The following is a 19,237-nucleotide window of genomic DNA, read 5'->3' on the forward strand; positions in this document are numbered from 1 at the left end:
GTGACACAATTCAGCCAATCAGGGAAGCCCGTGGTCCCTCACCTCCTGAAGGGAATGTACATTCAGGGTGCATGACTGTTTCTATTTTTGCTTTCTTTGGCAGGAAACGGCGCAGACTACAACAACAGTTAAAATCATAACTGAACACACATTGGGCTCTGGGAGACCGAGGTGTTAGCTGCCCTGAACCAACACCAGCTAAATCCTTGGGATATATTAAATAACACCACCCTGCTGACATAGATGCTAATATTCACATGCTCCAACACATACAAATGTGACTGTAAGCTTTATAGAGTCAAACAGACTGAAAGCAAGTATACAATCTTGTGTGAATGTATTTACGTGACTACTCACATTGGAAAATCTCACAAGAACAAGTCCACATTTCACCCCGATCTCAAATTAATAACATTCATACATGCATATATACATGTGTGTATTTATACTTGCATTATATTTTTTAATACAATATTTATTAATTATTGTTTACATCAAACTTAAATTAGGCTATATATATATCTATGCTTAAAAACAGTATTCTCTTATGTATTAAATATAAAATATATATTATTTAATATTTATTAGTTTACTATTATTTTATTTATCATAAATTACCTCCATGTAAAATAAATTATATATTTTTTAGTCATCATCAGAATGTTTTTTTGTTTTTTTTTGGTATTAAACCTTAATGACAACTGAGATGTGACAATTCACAAACACTTCACAAATTCAATTCACAAATCTTTTGTGAGATTCACAAACACAAGCAGCCTATGTGAGATAGACTTGATTTTAATGCCAGATGCTCCTTGAGGGATAAGTCAGCTCCTTGGTGCTCACTCGATTACCCAGAAGTCACTCTGAGTTGCTACAGCGACACAGCACTTAGCCTCAGCACCCAAGGGGGAGGGGTGGGCAGCTATCAGTTCTCTACAGCTGTCAATCACTCAGATTACAGCCAATAGGTGGAAGGATCGCGTGCACCAGCCTGATCGGGCAGACACATTTACTGTAGTGTGTTATTCTGTCCAAAGTTACATTAAGAGGAATAAGGAAGGAAGGGATTTAACTACTGAGAAATAAAGCACATGTAAATACCAGAGAAGCAAAATAGATGAAACAGAGACAGGCATAGGGAGAGAGTGAGAGAATCTAAAGGTGATGATACACTGGCCAACTCTTTAAACAATGTTACTAGCAACCAGGAGAGACACAGGGCCCACGGGCATCTAAAGTAGCCAGATAGAAATTTGTTTGCCCATTCTCAATGGGAAAGTGCCCAAGCAACATCGCTCGGATGCACACACACACACACACACACACACACACACACTGGGTTTTCATGTTTTGAAAAGTTACTACGCAAAAACAATTTTTGGAAGAGTTAAAATAGTTTTGAATGATGTGTTTGCTTTTGCAAGAGATGTCTGATGTTTTGGATGTTGTGTGCGTGTTTTGTGCGTAGAGTTTCAAGAAATTGAGCCATAGTTTCAGAAATTGTGTATTAGCAATTTGAAAAAAAACTGTAATAATAATAAATGTTTCTTGAGCAGCAAATCAGCATTTCTGAAGGATCATGTGACACTGAAGACTAGAGTAATGATGCTGAAAATTCAGCTTTGCATCAGAGGAATAAATTACATTTTATACAAACCAAACCACACAATTGAAGTTACAATTGTAATATTGCTGACTGTCACAAAGTAAGTGTTAATTGTCTGAAGAGAAAAGACAGCATGCTGTGCAGTGATAGTGGTAAAGAACCCCATGACACAAGTGTGGCTCTCACTGCTGCCAACAGATCCCTCTGATGCTATATGAGCTTCACTTCAGTTAGAGGCACCAGGGAACAAACACACGTATAGAAAGAGGAGAAGAGAGACTCAGACACGTAGTGAGAGAAAGAGACAGAAGGACAGAAATACAAAGACAAATGTTAGGCTGAGTGGCCTCATTATTTGAACAGTGTTAAATTAGTGCCATTAAGTAAGTGTGTGTGTGTGTGTGTGTGTGTGTGTGTGTGTGTGTGTGTGTGTGTGTGTGTGTGTGTGTGTGTGTGTGTGTGTGTGTGTGTGTGTGTGTGTGTGTGTGTGTGTGTGTGTTAATGATGGGGACGAGACCGCCGAGTCCGAGTCAAGACCGAGTCTTTAAAGGGTCGAGTCCGAGTCAAGACCGAGTCTTTAAAGGGTCGAGTCCGAGTCAAGACCGAGTCCATTGGTTTTCAAATACAGTCGAGTCCGAGTCAAGACCGAGTCTTTAAAGGGTCGAGTCCGAGTCAAGACCGAGTCCATTGGTTTTCAAATACAGTCGAGTCCGAGTCAAGACCGAGTCTTTGAAGGGTCGAGTCCGAGTCGAGACCGAGACCGTTGGTTAATACAGTCGAGTCCGAGTCAAGACCGAGTCGAGATTTTCTCTCGACATGTCAGTTTTGATATTCATGATTTAATATCAACCCAGTTTATAATCAACAGTTAGGCCTACAGACCTAGATTGGTAATTGTTTAGAGGAGCAGTCTTAACTAGTGATGGGGACGAGACCGCCTATGCCGAGTCAGAGTCGAGTCCGAGTCTTTGAAGGGTCGAGTCCGAGTCGAGACCGAGTCTTTTAAGGGTCGAGTCCGAGTCGAGACCGAGTCTTTGAAGGGTCGAGTCCGAGTCGAGACCGAGTCTTTGAAGGGTCGAGACCGAGTCTTTGAAGGGTCGAGTCCGAGTCGAGACCGAGTCTTTGAAGGGTCGAGTCCGAGTCGAGACCGAGTCTTTGAAGGGTCGAGTCCGAGTCGAGACCGAGTCTTTGAAGGGTCGAGTCCGAGTCGAGACCGAGTCTTTGAAGGGTCGAGTCCGAATCGAGACCGAGTCTTTGAAGGGTCGAGTCCGAGTCGAGACCGAGTCTTTGAAGGGTCGAGTCCGAGTCGAGACCGAGTCTTTGAAGGGTCGAGTCCGAGTCGAGACCGAGTCTTTGAAGGGTCGAGTCCGAGTCGAGACCGAATCTTTGAAGGGTCGAGACCGAGTCTCTGAAGGGTCGAGTCCGAGTCGAGACCGAGTCTTTGAAGGGTCGAGTCCGAGTCGAGACCGAGTCTTTGAAGGGTCGAGTCCGAGTCCAGACCGAGTCTTTGAAGGGTCGAGTCCGAGTCGAGACCGAGTCTTTGAAGGGTCGAGTCCGAATCGAGACCGAGTCTTTGAAGGGTCGAGTCCGAGTCGAGACCGAGTCTTTGAAGGGTCGAGTCCGAGTCGAGACCGAGTCTTTGAAGGGTTGAGTCCGAGTCGAGACCGAGTCTTTGAAGGGTCGAGTCCGAGTCGAGTCCGAGTCTTTGAAGGGTCGAGTCCGAGTCGAGACCGAGTCTTTGAAGGGTCGAGTCCGAGTCGAGACCGAGTCTTTGAAGGAACAAGTCCGAGACGAGTCCGAGAAAGCAGAAATCGGTCTCGAGACCGGTCTCGAGGACTACATCACTACTGTGTGTGTGTGTGTTTGTTGATCCTGGATCAACTTTCCAATCAACCAATCAGATTTGAGGGGCAAGTTTACAGTTTATGTCAAGTTTAGGCTTAGAACCAGGGTGAAGTACTTACACATCAGTGTTATTCACCTATCATTACCCTCTGATTTTAGGGAAAAGTTATGGGTGGTTAGGTTTAGGGGTAGGGATTGGGTAAGGACTACATTTTGGGACAGGAATGTTGATCCAGGATCAACAAAATATGTTGATCCAGGACGATGTTGTACTTGGCAAAATCACGGTGACCGTATATATATATACACACACACACAAACTTTTATGTTAGATGTGATTGATCGTGATTAATCAATTTGACAGCACCAAAAAATTCTGTTTTGTCTGATTACATTCTTTGATGGACATGTATAGTTTGTAATAAAATGTTCTTTGTCTTGCTAAGGCTAAATTCATAGCATTTTACAGTATGTGTCTTAAACAAATGGAATTTTTTTTAAATTCTTTTAGCATATTTTGACAATAAACCTTCAATAAAACTTTGATTAAAAGGGAATGTCATATCATGTTGGAAAGGACGCCAGATTTTTGTCGTAAATTGTTTTAAAATCAGATCATTTTCACACAATAAATAAATGTTTAAGATAATTTCACGCTTGATATCATTTCATCATGATTTTTATGATGGATTTTCATATTTGACATCTGGGTCTGAAAAAACAATCAAATTCATACTTAAAACACACTTGGAAAGTGACAAAAATAAACAATAAAGGCTTGCAAAAAAATCTTCCAAGACAGTTTTAATGCTTCATAAAACAAATAGAAAAAAAGAGAAAAGAAATCTGCTAGTTTAAATAAAAATCAACCCTGAGGCATTAAACTCTTTTTCTTTTTTAGCATTTCTGTGTTCTTCACTGTACAGTCATGTCATGTGACAGTGACAGTTGTGAATGGTGATTGGCTGAAATGCCCAATATTTAATTATTAAAGTTGGTTCAGGGAGAAACCATTATATCTGTTAGACAGGTAAGCAGACACCAGCAGTAAATCTATCCCAGTCTCACAGTGAGCCCAAGGCCTGACCCTGCCACCGGTCACTTCATAAAAACACATGGACTTTATAGACCTTCATCATGGCTTTTATGATGCCCTTTTTTCACATTCATAAAAGCAACCGTTCCAAAGGTGAGCTAACACTTAACATTTCTTTCATATTTTCTGCTCATAGTGTATGGATTGTTAAGGCATTTAGTAAAACATAGAAGACATTTATTTAAGGTTTCACCACAATGAAATACACCAAGAGTATTTTGTACATTAAGGTTTTTTGAATTTGTTGTATAGAGCAACAACATTTATATACCATTTTCTATCAACAATGAATAGTGAAAATTGCATATAACTAATTTCAAATTTGAGATCAAGAATGTAATCGAACCGTCTGCTGTTTGCACGAGAGCGCATGCAGAGAATACTCCAGACATGACTGTAATGTGAGAGATGATGGTATGAGTTTCTGAGCAGAGCAGGTGGTGAACAGGTGTTGTCTTTTCTATGCCTGATCGATCTTTTCAAGAGGTTATTACAGGGTTATCCTTCAATCGAGGAAATTTGAAATAATGTATTCATGAACAAATAAATTATCATTGCCTGCAGTGCAGAAGAATATGTATTATATTACTGTTATATTCTTGCCGTTTCTGTTAGTCTCCAGAAATAGTAGCTTCACCTCCTCTGAAACGTTGAAAATAATATGCTGTATTTGTTCTCCCATGCACGGTATATAAAATGGGTTTCTTCTGATCCTTCTGATCACACATTTTTCTCTTTGAAAATGATTACTCGAGGGAAGTCCTACTTTGCTGTAATTGCTTGTTCTTGAAGGCCTTCAGTTCTGCTCTGTGAGCTTTACATTTTCTTGTCCTGATTAGGTCATTTCTACACTCCGCACACATTGTCTCCAAAGGCAACTATGATGATTTAGAATTCAACCTTTGAGATGACCTTCCTTATTCAATCCGACACAGCTGCCATTTATGCAAACCTTGGCAGATCATTTCACTGGCATGTGGGTCTGCAGTTTAAGGGTTCAATGAAATGAATTGTGTATCAGGCTGATTGCCCTATGCCTGCTTATCTAATATATATAAGCCTATATAGGCCTACCTGTTTTAATACAGTATGACTGTTATAATTTACCTATCATGTGATTTTATTAGCTAATGTGTGTGTTTAGACCAAATTGCAAAACGAAAACCCTGGCTATAAAAGGAAAAAAATCAAACATTTCACTTTTGTTTACAACACACTGAAAATAATTGAATTATACACTACAAGGAAATATATTTCCCTCTGTCGTGTTCCAGTACTGCCAAACAATTTCCAGAACTGTGTTGGTTTTCACTGATTCAAGTAGGCTAATTGATGTCCGATTCGCGCATGAATCATTCGTTTGAACCAATTCTTGTTAAACATTCCGTCGACACAATTCATAAGGAGTGACCTTTGCGTAGAATAATTTATAATGTGTAAACAATTTTGTAAATAATATTAAGAATCATTTATATTAATGATTAGCATAACGATAACAACATTTTTATTGTTAAAACTTTTGTTAGTTAAAAATGTAAAAAAAAACATGTGACGTTAAATAAAATAGTAACCCAAATATATTTGCTTATAATTATGCTTACGTAGCCAACACAAACGATATCCCCTTAATAAAAGAAATATACAAGAATAGCCTACAGAGCCCCAAACCATTTAGCATCTACTCACCTGTGCGAAGAGGAACTCTCCTTTATTATGGCACATTTATGGACCTGTCATTCAATCATTAATTAATATTTCATTTGGCCTAATTTTGAAAGTGACTCTTCACCTGTTGACGCACTTCACGAGGTGCTCATATGATTGGCTTGAATGGTTATCTTTGATTTTGATTGGCTATTGGTTGGTGCCTCGTTTTGGACGAACGCAAACGAGGTTGCGTTACTTCTTCTGACCGTATGAAGATTTAAAAAAATATATTTATATATTAAATTATATATAATGACTCTGATTAATCATTTTGTGAATGTTCATTGAAATGAATAAATTATTGATCGTAAAATAAAATTGGTAGTAAATAGAATAATGAATCTATTTATTTGAACATATGAACAATAAGCTATATTAACAGCATTTTTATATCAATATTGTTGGAATAAAAAATCTCCCCTAATCTAAAAACATAGCGATAAACAGCATTTTACAACAAACAAAAATGAAAAGTAGGCTAAAATCCCGCATTGGGAACAACTAATGATGACTCAAGTGATCCTATGATCCATGTGAGCGAACCGATTCTTTAAATGATTCAGAGTCCTCGTCACTAAAGTAAGCGCGGTTCGTGCGTGCACAGCCAGAGGGGGAGTTCAGCTCATTTCACCGTTCACCGACGCCGCGTGACGCTTCAACACGGGCAACGCGCGCCGAACGCGAGGAAGCTCTCGCGCTCTCTCACGCGCAAAATAACGAATGCACACTGATGAATTTGAATTTACCGTGTCAGATCGGACCTGAGCGTTTTAATCGATGTCGGAGTTTTATCTCTGGATATAAGCCGAATCATCATCATCAGCATCATCATCCTCAGCTGAAAGGAAAGACCTCATCAAAGGTACGATATTCACGCGGCGGCCTGGCATGTTTCTGGTTAAAAATGGATCTGTTTAACAAATGATGGAGTGCAATCATTTAGCATCCGTGTCAGACCTGAAAAGATGCTGATGATGCTGATGCAGTGGATTTTGCGCTCGTTTTGGTCCCGTTAGACCTTTGCTGTTGTCACTGCTTGTCATATAATCAGTCGTTTTTTAAAGAAATGAACAGCCGGAGACTATAAAGACGCATCCCAGCTGTTGTAACTGAGCATCATTGGTATCAAATAAGGATAGACACATATTTGGCTATGGAATATTGCATTTTTGGGAAGAAACGCTACCGTTATTGCCTTAAAGCCACGAGCCTCTTTATCAATAGGCTATACGCATTATGCATGTGTATGTCATCAAATATATGCATGAAATCATCATTACCATGCGATGTTAGAATGACAATATGTCATTGTCCTTCATGATAGTTTAAACATTAACGTTTAGGATCTATGGAAGCACAACAGGAAATGTTTAATTGTAAATGAAGGCATATTTCATTTCCAATGTGCATCATTGTCATGCATGGCGCAAGAATGACAAATATATCTAATATATGAGCCAGTACAGGATGAGGATACACTGCACTTAATGTCGTATTTTATTAGTGTGAAGATTAACACTTATTGTATATGCAACGAAAGCAGAGATTGTCTTAAATTTGACATATTTGGATGCCATGTCTTAGGTTTTGACGAAGACAAATGCTTAAAGGGAAATGTGTACAGGCGATATGACCTTTCCATGCATGTCTTCATTTCCTCTGCGGGGCCTAGTGGTTCAAGGACTCTGATGTATATGAGTGACATTTGTGTATCCCATAAGCCTGGATGTGTATTTTTTTGCTTGTATTTGAATGCAGATGATGATTTTCTTTGCTGTTGTTTGCGGATAATGTCTGTTTGTGTCCTGGGATGTTGGTAGTGTGTGATTCTCTGCCACAATGCATCTATTTGCAGACTGGTTTTCATTAGGTCACGCTACACGCATTGATTTTTCCACAGGCTGTAACTTTTTTTTTGTGACATTATCCTAATAATACCTCTGTCGTTTTTAAGAGTTATGGTTTGCCTTTCTTTTTTGCTGCCCTGGTTTGTTTGTTTTTTAAGCCTTTAAGTCTTTTTTTTGAGAAGTTGTATGATATTTTTAGCTTACACTGGCACATTGTAGCTATGGTCCTCATAGTGTTGTTGCACTACCTCAGACTTTTCAACATTAGATGCTCTTGGTTTCATGGTTTTGATTTGATTTGGGATTTAAAGCAATAAAACATGACAATTATGTCAGTAATACAGTATTTGCATTTTGTGACAAGTTTGATGGCAAACGCCTTTTGTCATGCATCATGATAAGGAAGTTCAGAGATGTAGAATGAAGGCTAAAGGGAAAGTTCACCCAAAAAAGAAGATTTTGTCATTATTTCCTCACCCTAATGTCGTTTCAAACCCATAAGACTTCGTTCATCTTCGGAACACAGATGAAGATCTTTTTGAAGAAATCTGAGAGCTTTCTGTCCCTCCATTGACAGCTACTCAACACTTTGATGCTTCAAAAAGTTCATAAAGAGATTGTAACTAATCCACAATTGAGCGGTTTAGTCCAAATTTTCTGAAGCGACACGATCATTTGTATAATTAACAGGTTTAATTCAGGCTTTTAGTCACATATAAACATTGATCAGTGAACATAAACAGAAGCTCAACCGAACTTGCTTGACGCGCCAGAACAAACCTCATTGGTTCTTTCTTGCTGAAGCTCAAACGTGCTGCGTAACACGAGAATGAACCTCATTGGTTCTTGCACATCAAGTGAACATGGTTGAGCTTCCGTTTACCACAACTGATGTGTGAGTTGATGAATGTTTATATGAATTAAAGCCTAAAATTAAATCTGTTCATCATATAAAGCGATCATGTCTCTTCAGAAAATTTGGACTAAATGCGCCAAAGTGGTGGTTGCGTTGCTGTCAATGGAAAGTACAGAAAGCTCTCAGATTTCCTCAAAGATCTTCATTTGTGTTCCAAAGATGAACCAAAATCTTACGGGCTGGGAACGACATGAGGGTGAGTAATTAATGACAGAATTTTCATTTTTGGGTGAGCTATCCCTTGAACATTTTACAGTAAGCTTCCATTTTTAAACATTAGTAAACATGAACTAACAATGAAAAATACTCCTTAGAATTCATTAATCTTCATTCATGTTATTTCCGACATTTACTAATAAATTGTGGCATTTCAGATATTATATGTAATTCAGATCATGTATTGCCCATTGCTGCTAGTTGATGCATTAACTAATGTTAACTTATTGTAAAATGTTACCGAATGAAGAACAAATTTTTCTTCGAATAACGACTTAAATCTTGGTCTGGCTCTCTTTCATAAAGCATGAAATAGTCCTAGTCCTAAGGGCCACTTTTTTTGGTGGTTTTCAACATGAAAGTGAGTAAATAACATAATTTTTATATTTAGATAAGCTATTACTTTAAATATATTTGTAATGTTTAGTCCCACGTCTTTCACACGTTGGACTGCTCGCGATCCTTGGTTGAGACACTGGCCTTTATTCCCAAAGACATACTGTATGCATCTTTTAGTCTTACACCCACATAGTTGCATAATATAATGTAGCGGTGAAGGAAGTCACTGCACAGCCTCCCACTATATTCTCTGCGCTTTCTCGTGTTCTCTCTTTCAGACCACACGGATCCCCTTACTTTCCTCTCTATCTTTTACAGAGGCAAATTATGCCAGCAGTACCAGAGTCCCTCTCTCTGGTGACGTGCCAGCCTGTTGGTGAGACCCTCCGCTCCAGCGCCCACCCCTGTGCCCTCTCCCCTGGCAGGCCCATGCTGGTGGACGCCCTGCTCAGGTCTACGCCCGCACCATGAGCGCCAACGGCCCTGCTCCGCCTGCTGCGACTCCTGCCGCGGCCCCCGCAGCCTCCGTGCCTGTACCCTCGGTGGTACCGGTCGGGTCGCTGGCCCAGAAGAAGCGGCAGCAGTATGCCAAGAGCAAAAAACAGGGCAGTTCGGCCAACACGCGGCCACAGAGAGCTCTCTTCTGCCTCAACCTCAACAACCCCATCCGCCGGGCCTGTATCAGCCTCGTGGAATGGAAGTATCCTTTACCATCTGTAAAACATCAGTTTTACGACCAATCGACCAATATCAAAACTCTTTAGGTGCTCAAAATGTTCTCATATCCAAGCTTAAAGAGATGTTTTTTTCCCCAAATTGAAAAATGTTGTCATTTACTCACCCTAATGTTGTTCAAAACCTGTATGACTTTCTTTTTTCTTGGAAGTTCATAAGTTCCAATGTTGTTTGTATCCCAACTTTCTTCAAAATAACTTATTTTGTGTTCCTCAGAAGAAGAAAAAAATGCATGTAGGTTTTGAACAACATGTTGGTAAGTAAATAATTCCAGAGTTGTTATTTTTAGTAAAAGCTTTTAAAAAAATCACAAGGGTGCATTACTGATGTATTTTAAGTCATAGAATAAAACATGAAAATATCTTGAGCTTGTATTCACCACAGAGCGTATTTCAGGCATTTAACCAAAAAACCCATTGACTTCAGGCCGATGGAAACAGTAGTGCTAAAATGCTAACTCGTGTCCGGGTTTTGGCCAACAAAACGTCATAGCTGATAGCTCAAATATTCTGTTTGCGTTTCATGGAAAAAATGATGGCATACAGGTTTGCTATGACAGAATGGTAGCCTAATTTTTGAGTGAACTATTGCTGAATGTGCAGTGGATTGCAGTATATTCTATTTTAGCATTCGAACATGTGGTAAAAAATGTTGCTCTGCTGCTGTTTGTTGTTTGTAAATACGATTTGAAGGTTCAATTCCTCAGGAAAACTAGCATATGGTGTGGTTTGCTTGTGGCCTGTGCTGAAAATAGTTGAAGGCAGGATGAAGTAATTGAGCGAATCATCAAGAGAACAGGTAAACAAATGAAAGTAGTCCACCTTTGCGTCTAGCAGACATCTCAGCTTGTGATCTCCAGTAGAAGCTTGTCTGGTGGTCTTTATTAGAGAGAAACTGTGTTCCCTGCAGTGAGGAGCACCTTAATCTGAAGCGCAAGTCAGCGTGTATAACATCTGTTCCCCGGCCACACAGGGAAGATAAAGGTGCTATGGGTTCCAAGCTGCAGATCTCAAATGTATCTCTACAAGAGAGGATCTATAGACTTTAATCAGGGTAGTAGCACCATGTTTAATTTTTGATAGGAATGAAAACGTGGCTGTGAGGGATAGAATACAGTGCATTCAATGGATTGTACTGTTGTTTAACAACAATCCATTGTCAGTTAGGTGTGTAACAATATATCGTGTCACAATATATTGCATATATGATTCAATACAAAACGCAAATACATGCGTTTTACAATAGATGTATCGTGGTTAGTGACAGTGTATTGTGTAGTTCACCCAAAATTAAACTTACTGTGAGTTTTAGTGTCAGTGCTACGTTAAACTACTATATATAATGTTGAATATAATGTATAATAATTAGGGGTGTAACGATACACAAAACTGACGGTTTGGTACTTCCCACGGTTTTGACGTCTCGGTTCGGTGGTGGGGTTTAGAAAGCTAAAATTGCTTTTTTTTTTTTTTTTTTTTAAACAGTGGTTTAATGAAAAAATTGTGTCTTTGTCTTTAAATTAATTCAATTACAATTAAACGTTTCGCAAGGATTCAAAAAAAGATCTGCTAATGCTGTAAACTATATAGGGAGCCCACACATTACTATAACATTAAAGGTTAACAACAGAGCCCTTTTAGCCTAAATTCAGATGCTATTTATTTTTTAGATATAATAATCAACACTCAACACATTGTATGAAAACATGTAAACTGAACATAAGGCAGTTTTTGCATTAACTCACATTTTTACTCTAATTCGTTATTGAAATATAATAATTTACACAGTTGCTGTCATGAAAGATTCATGAATCTTTCATCTGTTTCATGAAAGATATTTTAAACGTACATTAAAGGTGCTAAATGTAACTTTTCTTCTAAAATGAATCCTTTTTTATTTCCTGTGTGTGAAGGGGTTGTAATCACACATTACAATGATCCACTTGTCGGGTTTTGCTATTACCTCTGAAGGCCAGTATTCCTATTTCTATGTGAAGTCTCCGGGTCGGATTTTCTGCGAAATCCATCGGATGTGACGTGTGCGCTCCCGAGCCTCTCTCCTTTTTATATACAGTCTATGCGACGGCACTGCAGCTGACGACATGGAGTCTGATAATACCAAAAAACGACCTGCCTCCAGCACAACACAGACTCCAACACAAACTCCACATAAATATAAAAAACAAAACAAAAATGTATCTGCTGAAGCTCGTCAGGCCAAACGTGAATCGGATCGACTTATGACGAAAACACGGATCAACATCGGCAGAGCGTTTGAATTATGGAGAGACCTCCGCTATTTTTATTGTGATAAATTACAAGTTTTCAGATATGCTGAAATAATGGTAAACTGTAATGAAATAGCAAGGTAAACTACAACATACATGAGATATGAAATGAATACAAAAGACTGTTCCAGGATAACAAAAAGTGGGTGCTTTGGGATGTAACTTTTATTTTATGTACTAGATCTACTGTCTAGCGTCACTCATCCCACTACTATCTTATTGTTTATAATACACATTTCCAGACACGTTCAGTACAGTAATGTTTCTTCCTACGATCTTACTGTTACACTGACATTGTTCAGTCTAGTTCACTAACCGTTTTCGTTATCATATTATACATTCACCTATGTTGACATTGCTGATTGTGAAAGATACACGAATAGTTAGTGAAATGCCTTATGCTAGATAACACCACATGTCGGCTAAATGTAGTCAATGTAATGTTATCATGGTACGAGCATGGAGCATTAGTTCAACGTCAAGCTGATAAAAGAAGCCTATTATTGTAACGTTGCAGTGGGAGTTTACATGAATTTCCAGCATGTTGTGTGATGCTTTCTCCGGTGTGTTGAAAGTCTCAGTGCCGTGAACCATGAGTGCTCGCTCTTGAGCACGAGTGCTCTTGTAAAAATTGGTTGTAATCTGAAACATCACCGATAGAGGCCGCTAAAAAATAAATATAGCACCTTTAAATAATCAAGATATCATTAACAGGTTAAGTAAAATATGATATATAGGCTTATATAGTGCATTTATTTAGTGCAAGAGTTCATTTCTCTAGGAACACACTGAATGACTTGGCTGCTGAGGTAAATATAATGCTATGTGACAAACTAAGCTGTTTTATTGACATCTTTCCGCTGCTGAAACACTGATTGAGCGATTACACGAGTTATGATGCCTTTCAGTAAGTATACTGTATCTTTCAACATACCTTCAGGTGTCCATCATGTTTATTCTGTAACTGAGGAAGAGAAAATCGCGTTTACATGAGGAGCCTAGTAGGCTCAAAGAGCGCCAAAACGACATTTATTGTTTGAATTTCATGATTAAATAGACAGAATTTGAAATATTACACCTTGCTTATGCTTAGTTATTATCGAAAGTAACAAAACACGGAGCTTGCTATTATATGCTGTTAATGGTGGTAAGGCTACAACACTGAATTCGTTGTGTACACATAAGACATGAGGTCCAATGATGAGCCAGGGGTGGGCAGGGGGCGGGGTGTGTTCGGTACGCCATGAGAGTATCGCGATACATATCGTGGGCGCTGTATCGCGGCTTTTCGGTTCAGTTTGAATATCGTTACATCCCTAATAATAATGCGCTGGGGGAATATTTGTGGGTCCTGATAATGCCAAATATCATATGTTACCAGTAAACAGTAGTCTACATTATTTTACATCTAGCCAGTGACAGAGTGCAAGCATTTTCGTCTAAAATAAATAATTCTGTATTTTCAGCTTCAGAATCATGAATATTTTTATTCTGGTGTCAACATTGTCCTGTGCATTGGGTTATCAGCACCAAGTCCAAGCCTATTCATTTCCACCCCAAATGTAATACCAAATATAGCATTTTAATCAACAGTACACTTTTTTTGAACCTTTTACCATATGTCTTGGCGTATCGCAATAATATCGTATCGTGATATGTATCGAATCGTGACATGAGGGTATCATTACACCCCTACTGTCTGTAGACTTCATGAAAAAGTTTAGAAAATTGTGAGTTAATACCTTTATACAGTGCGTGCCATTTGTAAAAACTGTATGTCTATTCCTCACAGCATTGTGTTAAATTCAATATGGCGTCTAACCTAAGATCTATAGCACGGGATATCTCTTTTTTATTTTTATTGTTTTCATACAATATAATATACAGTGAAAAAAGCAATGCAGATTTGAACATTTGTGGATGAACATGCAAAAGCTAATGTTAGCTTAGCGCTACCAAATTCCCAGCTAACAGGGAATGTTCTCAGAACTTTAGCTACTGTTCTGGCAAGGTTCTCTTAAAGTTATGACCAAGCGTTCTTCCACTAATGTTAACAGAATGTTCTTTCAAAGTTCTCTTTCTTTACTCAAGGGAACAATGGGAAAGTCAAAGAGAACTTTCCCCTGAATGGTGTATAATCCAACATTTTAGTGTCCTAGCTCATGGCCTAATAAGAGTATTTAGCAGTGTAAAATTAGAACATTGCGTTGTACTGGATTTAAAAAACCGCATTAAGTGAGTACAAAAAGTAATGCGAGACGCAACCCTCAATCTAGCACAAAATGTTCCCTTGACACAAAATGATGCTTTTTTGTGAAAGCAGAGTCTAGATGTATATTATGTTGAATGTTTAATGTAGACTGCAGCATTTTCAGGTCCTCTGACTCACACTTTTATTTACAATTTGTCTGTCTCACTAGCAGGAAAGCAGAGCGGCTGATTCAGTACTGTTGTGATGGGCTTTTTGCTGTTAAAACACATGCAAGTAGATTCTCACTGCTATTTCCTTTTGACCCTCTTGACTAAACACAAGATGAGATTTAGCTGGGCTGGGCTTACTAATAAAGATGTACCGATGAACAGGGGCCGGTGTCAGAGATTGTTGAATATTTCGTTGATATGTTTTTTTTATAGCTTTTGTTTTCTGTGATGCTTTGAATATTATTGTTTTTCTTGACTTGTTATTAGTCTCGCGTAGCCAGACCTTCAGACTGATGGCAGAAGGTCTGGACTACGTAACAGCTTTCATTGGATAAGGACCGCCCCAGAGGCTGTCTGACTGACGTGTAAAGCAACCAATCAGAGTTTGTTTTGTTCAGCGTCATGCTTAGGGCCGTGAAAATGTGAAGTCAATGTCCCTACAATGCAACTAATAAATGATTAATTCAAGAACCAAAAATACCTGTTTGCAAAACACCTTAGAAGTCGATTGGAAACGTGTGTAGATTTTGTTCTGAGAATTTCAAATCATCTAAAAGTAACAAAAAATGTATTGTCACGACGGCTTTGTTTCTGGGCGGACTGTTTGCCGGACGGTCCTTGTAAGCAAATTCAAAAAAAAAAAAGTAGAATTAAACCAATCAGATGAAGACTTTGAAACTCCTGAAGTGTTTCCCATTTTGTGTGCCTTTGATGTCAACATTGGCTGAACATCTGATGCATAAGGCTGAGACTTACTTGTCTTGCAAGCATAAGTTGAAATGGTTTGGAAAAATACAATTATTACACCGGTTTCACAGACAAGTCTTACCCCTAGTCCCGGACTAAAATACATGTTTGAGCTGTTTTAACTGAAAGCAACTCGCACTGACATATCTTAAAATATGAATCTGAAGATACACACCAGTAATGTTTTTTTTTTTTTTCTAAAGAACATTTATAAAAGCTACTTAAATGCCCTAATTGAACTAAGGGCTTAGATTAAACCAGGACTAGGCCTGTCTGTGAAACCAGTCCATTAGGTTATAATCAATGTTATTTTATACAATGGTTTTTAATTTTTTTATGTATTTAATTAACATTAAGAAAATATATATATTTTTTACACACTTAAAAAAAAGTATACTTTTTGTGGGGGAGCCAATGACAATGTCAGTGAATTTCTGACAGAAATCGCATTTTTGAGCCTTGTTTAGTACATTTGAATCTAGCAAATTCAAGGGATGAGTTGAAATTCGACCTTGGAATTTCTTTTCTATAGTTTTCGATGTACAGAACTGTACTGTGTCTTGTTTGATTGATTCCAGTAGCAAATTTTACTTGTAAACCTTTACAAGAATGACTGAATGTGCATATTAACAGCCTCTGACTTCAAATATTTAATACTCTCTTTGTTCTACTCCTTAACTTTCATCTCAGGCCATTTGATATCTTTATTTTGATAGCGATTTTCGCCAACTGCATGGCCTTAGCTGTATACATCCCCTTTCCCGAGGATGACTCCAACTCAACCAACCACGACCTGGTGAGTAAATTACTTAAACCTTTTGACCTTTTAGCATGTTCTAGCTTGACCCCTGCTATGACCCTGCACTCACATTAACTGTTGTGTACATATAAAGATGGTTCTTAGGTCAAAGAGCATCTTCTACGGGGCGTATATGTCATTGTTAAATAGACGTTAAGCTGTTTTATTGTGTGCAGGTGTCTTTATAGTGCACATAGTTCTTGTGGCTTAAAAATATACTATCTTCTTTTAAAATAATAGCAAATGAGGACTTTTTTGGCAAGGATTTTCTTATTAGCAAAGCAGGCCGGATTTCAGTTGTTTCATAATAATTTCTTCCTTCGACAACAGGCGAATGTCTTTCTCTCCTCAAACAGAGCCACGGCATTGTGATTATATGTGTATGTTCCTGGAAGGACATAGAGGAAAATCTGTCTCATTATAATCTCGATGATCTTTTCTGAGAACAGATGCACGCTCAGCTCAGCTCAGACATTTTCTTTTCAAGCTTGCTTCTCTTCCTGTCGACAAAGTGCTTCTCTTGTACAGTTTAAATTGATCTGATTTTGCACTCTTTAGATTTATATTTAGACAAGCGGAGCATTTGGATCGCAGATTTTGTGAGTTTGGAGGGGGCGGATGTTCTTTGCCGTGCGTTGGACCGAGAGGACGATTGTGAGTTGAGATAAGACAGCTGTTCGATCTTGTGGCGGAGTGGAGCTCAGCACGAGGGCTTCGTGATTTGTGAATAGCTCTCGTGGCTACTGGCACGGTTTAATGCAGTGATTTTAAACTCAGACAGGAAAGAGAAACGGCAGGCAGAGATGTTGCATCCTGGGTTTTTTCCCCCCCCAAGCACTTTGGGGCTGCGTTTGACGAAGTGCTTCCCTTTTTTGGCTATAAAACTCGAGTAAGTTTGTATTCAAAGTTTCTTGAAATGTTCAAACTGTGCAGGGAATGTTTCTGATAAACGTTAATGTGCTTTTTGATTTGTAGTCTTACAAATCGCCGCTGTCAGGAGACCTTAGGCCAGATTTACCAACAGATTGCTCCAGCGCAAACCCTCTTTTGGTGTTAAAAACTACTGTCAGGATTTACTGAAGACATGCAGAGAAAAATTAGGGTTGAAAAAAGGCACGGGCAGGGTCGGTTTTGCAGCTCAACTTATTGCATATTCATTTGTTGGAGTTTCCCTTTCAGACACAACATTTATGGGAGGAGAGTATTTAAATGAATCATGCAAGGTGATTTACTGAGGTTTGCGCTAGTCAATTTACTGGTATTTGCCATTATTTAGCTACCACCCAGAAAAAGCACGTCTTAACCAAATGATGCGGCTGCGTCTGTGTCTTTCAATTTGCGTGTCTAATTTGCCCTGTTTAGTAAATCTGGCCCCTTGAATCTCCATATTTCATATTATAATTGACATTTTTTTCATAAATCATTACTATAATGTCTATCTGTGGATTTTGCAAATGTTTAAACAATGGAAAGTATTTAAAAAGAGCTTGTGACTAATCCTCATAACTCCATTGGATCCTCAAACTCTATTATGAATGAAGTGCTGCACACAGTTTGGTCCGTCTCTGCTTGTTTGCAATGCAATGGTAAATAAAGAGTGTGTATATATACTGTATGGCTAATGTTTTGTATATTTGAGGAGCGGAGAAGAGTGTCAAATGGCGCTTTTCCATTACCAGTACCAGCTCGACTCGACTCTCCTCCACTCGACTCGCCTCGGCTCGCTTTTCGCTCCGTTTTCCATTGCAGACAGTACTGCCACAAATAGTACCCGGTCGTCATAGCGACGCCGCAGGAAACTGCCGTGACGCAATCTTATACGCGAGTATTCGAATCTTATACAAAGGAAAGTCTGCACCTCCTCGTTTGACCACGGCGTATTCTTCCGAGTTGCCATATAGTAGTACTTTAAGTAACTATCTCTGGCCAAACTATTTAAAAATGGCGGGGTTATTCTGGATACTCCATCTGGCGCGTGCAATGATGATGCAGTGAATAGTGAGGATTCTCTCTGACCAATCAGCAGTCGGCATTGTTTTCACGTCACATTTTAGTATCGCCTCAGCTCGTTTAGAACCTCGCCGGAGGTGATACGAAAAAAAGTACCCGAAAGCAGGTACAGGTACAACTTTTACACAGTGGAAAACCAAACAAAGGCGAGCCGAGTCGAGGCGAGCTGGTACTGTGTAGTGGAAAAGCGCCATTAGTCTAGGATTTGTCAGCGAGTCACAGCCCATACTGTCTTAAATAGCCATGCGTAGCACTTCATCTTTAATAACATGAGATATTGGTCAAATGACAGAAAAAACTGAGCAACTGATGAAACCGTAATGCAATGCACTTTCTGTCTCAGATGCGGCCGTTCTAATGACGGTCAAAACACTTGTCATACATTCACTGGTCAAAAAACTTTTGGTAAAATGTCAATAATATATTGATACATGCAAGTGTCTGACCATATACTGTATATAGCCACAATATAAACTTTTACAGTTACAATACGATATGTAATCATTTAAAGAATATTTTTTGTTCCATTTTCTGAAAAGTAGCTATTTTGGACGTTTCCACCTGATGGCAATGAAATGTGACCATCTGCACCACCATTATGGTACCGTTCAGGTTACTGTAAACCTCACACTGAGGTTTGAGCAGGACATTGTTCTTTCAGCG

At 38.8% G+C, this 19,237-nt stretch overlaps 1 protein-coding gene across 16 annotated transcripts in view; it reads left to right on the forward strand.

Annotated features, from left to right (window-relative positions):
- Window positions 1–6,842: 6,842 nt before the first annotated feature.
- The window catches only part of cacna1da (calcium channel, voltage-dependent, L type, alpha 1D subunit, a), a 96,525-nt gene continuing 84,130 nt past the window's right edge, over window positions 6,843–19,237 (forward strand). For 12 of the 16 annotated variants that reach the window (XM_056248517.1, XM_056248520.1, XM_056248526.1 and 9 more), the window contains exons 1-3: window positions 6,844–7,119; window positions 9,894–10,275; window positions 16,456–16,561. In XM_056248517.1, coding sequence (XP_056104492.1) covers window positions 10,043–10,275; window positions 16,456–16,561 — 339 coding nt within the window. In that variant the 5' untranslated portion in view covers window positions 6,844–7,119; window positions 9,894–10,042. Of the gene's footprint in view, window positions 7,120–9,893; window positions 10,276–16,455; window positions 16,562–19,237 lie in introns of all 16 variants that reach the window. The other 4 variants (XM_056248518.1, XM_056248519.1, XM_056248527.1 and 1 more) reach the window with 1 other exon arrangement.

This window comes from Rhinichthys klamathensis, unplaced genomic scaffold (assembly GCF_029890125.1).
Source record: "Rhinichthys klamathensis goyatoka isolate OS25496 unplaced genomic scaffold, OSU_Roscu_1.1 h1tg000056l_1, whole genome shotgun sequence".
Taxonomy (NCBI): Eukaryota; Metazoa; Chordata; class Actinopteri; order Cypriniformes; family Leuciscidae; genus Rhinichthys; species Rhinichthys klamathensis.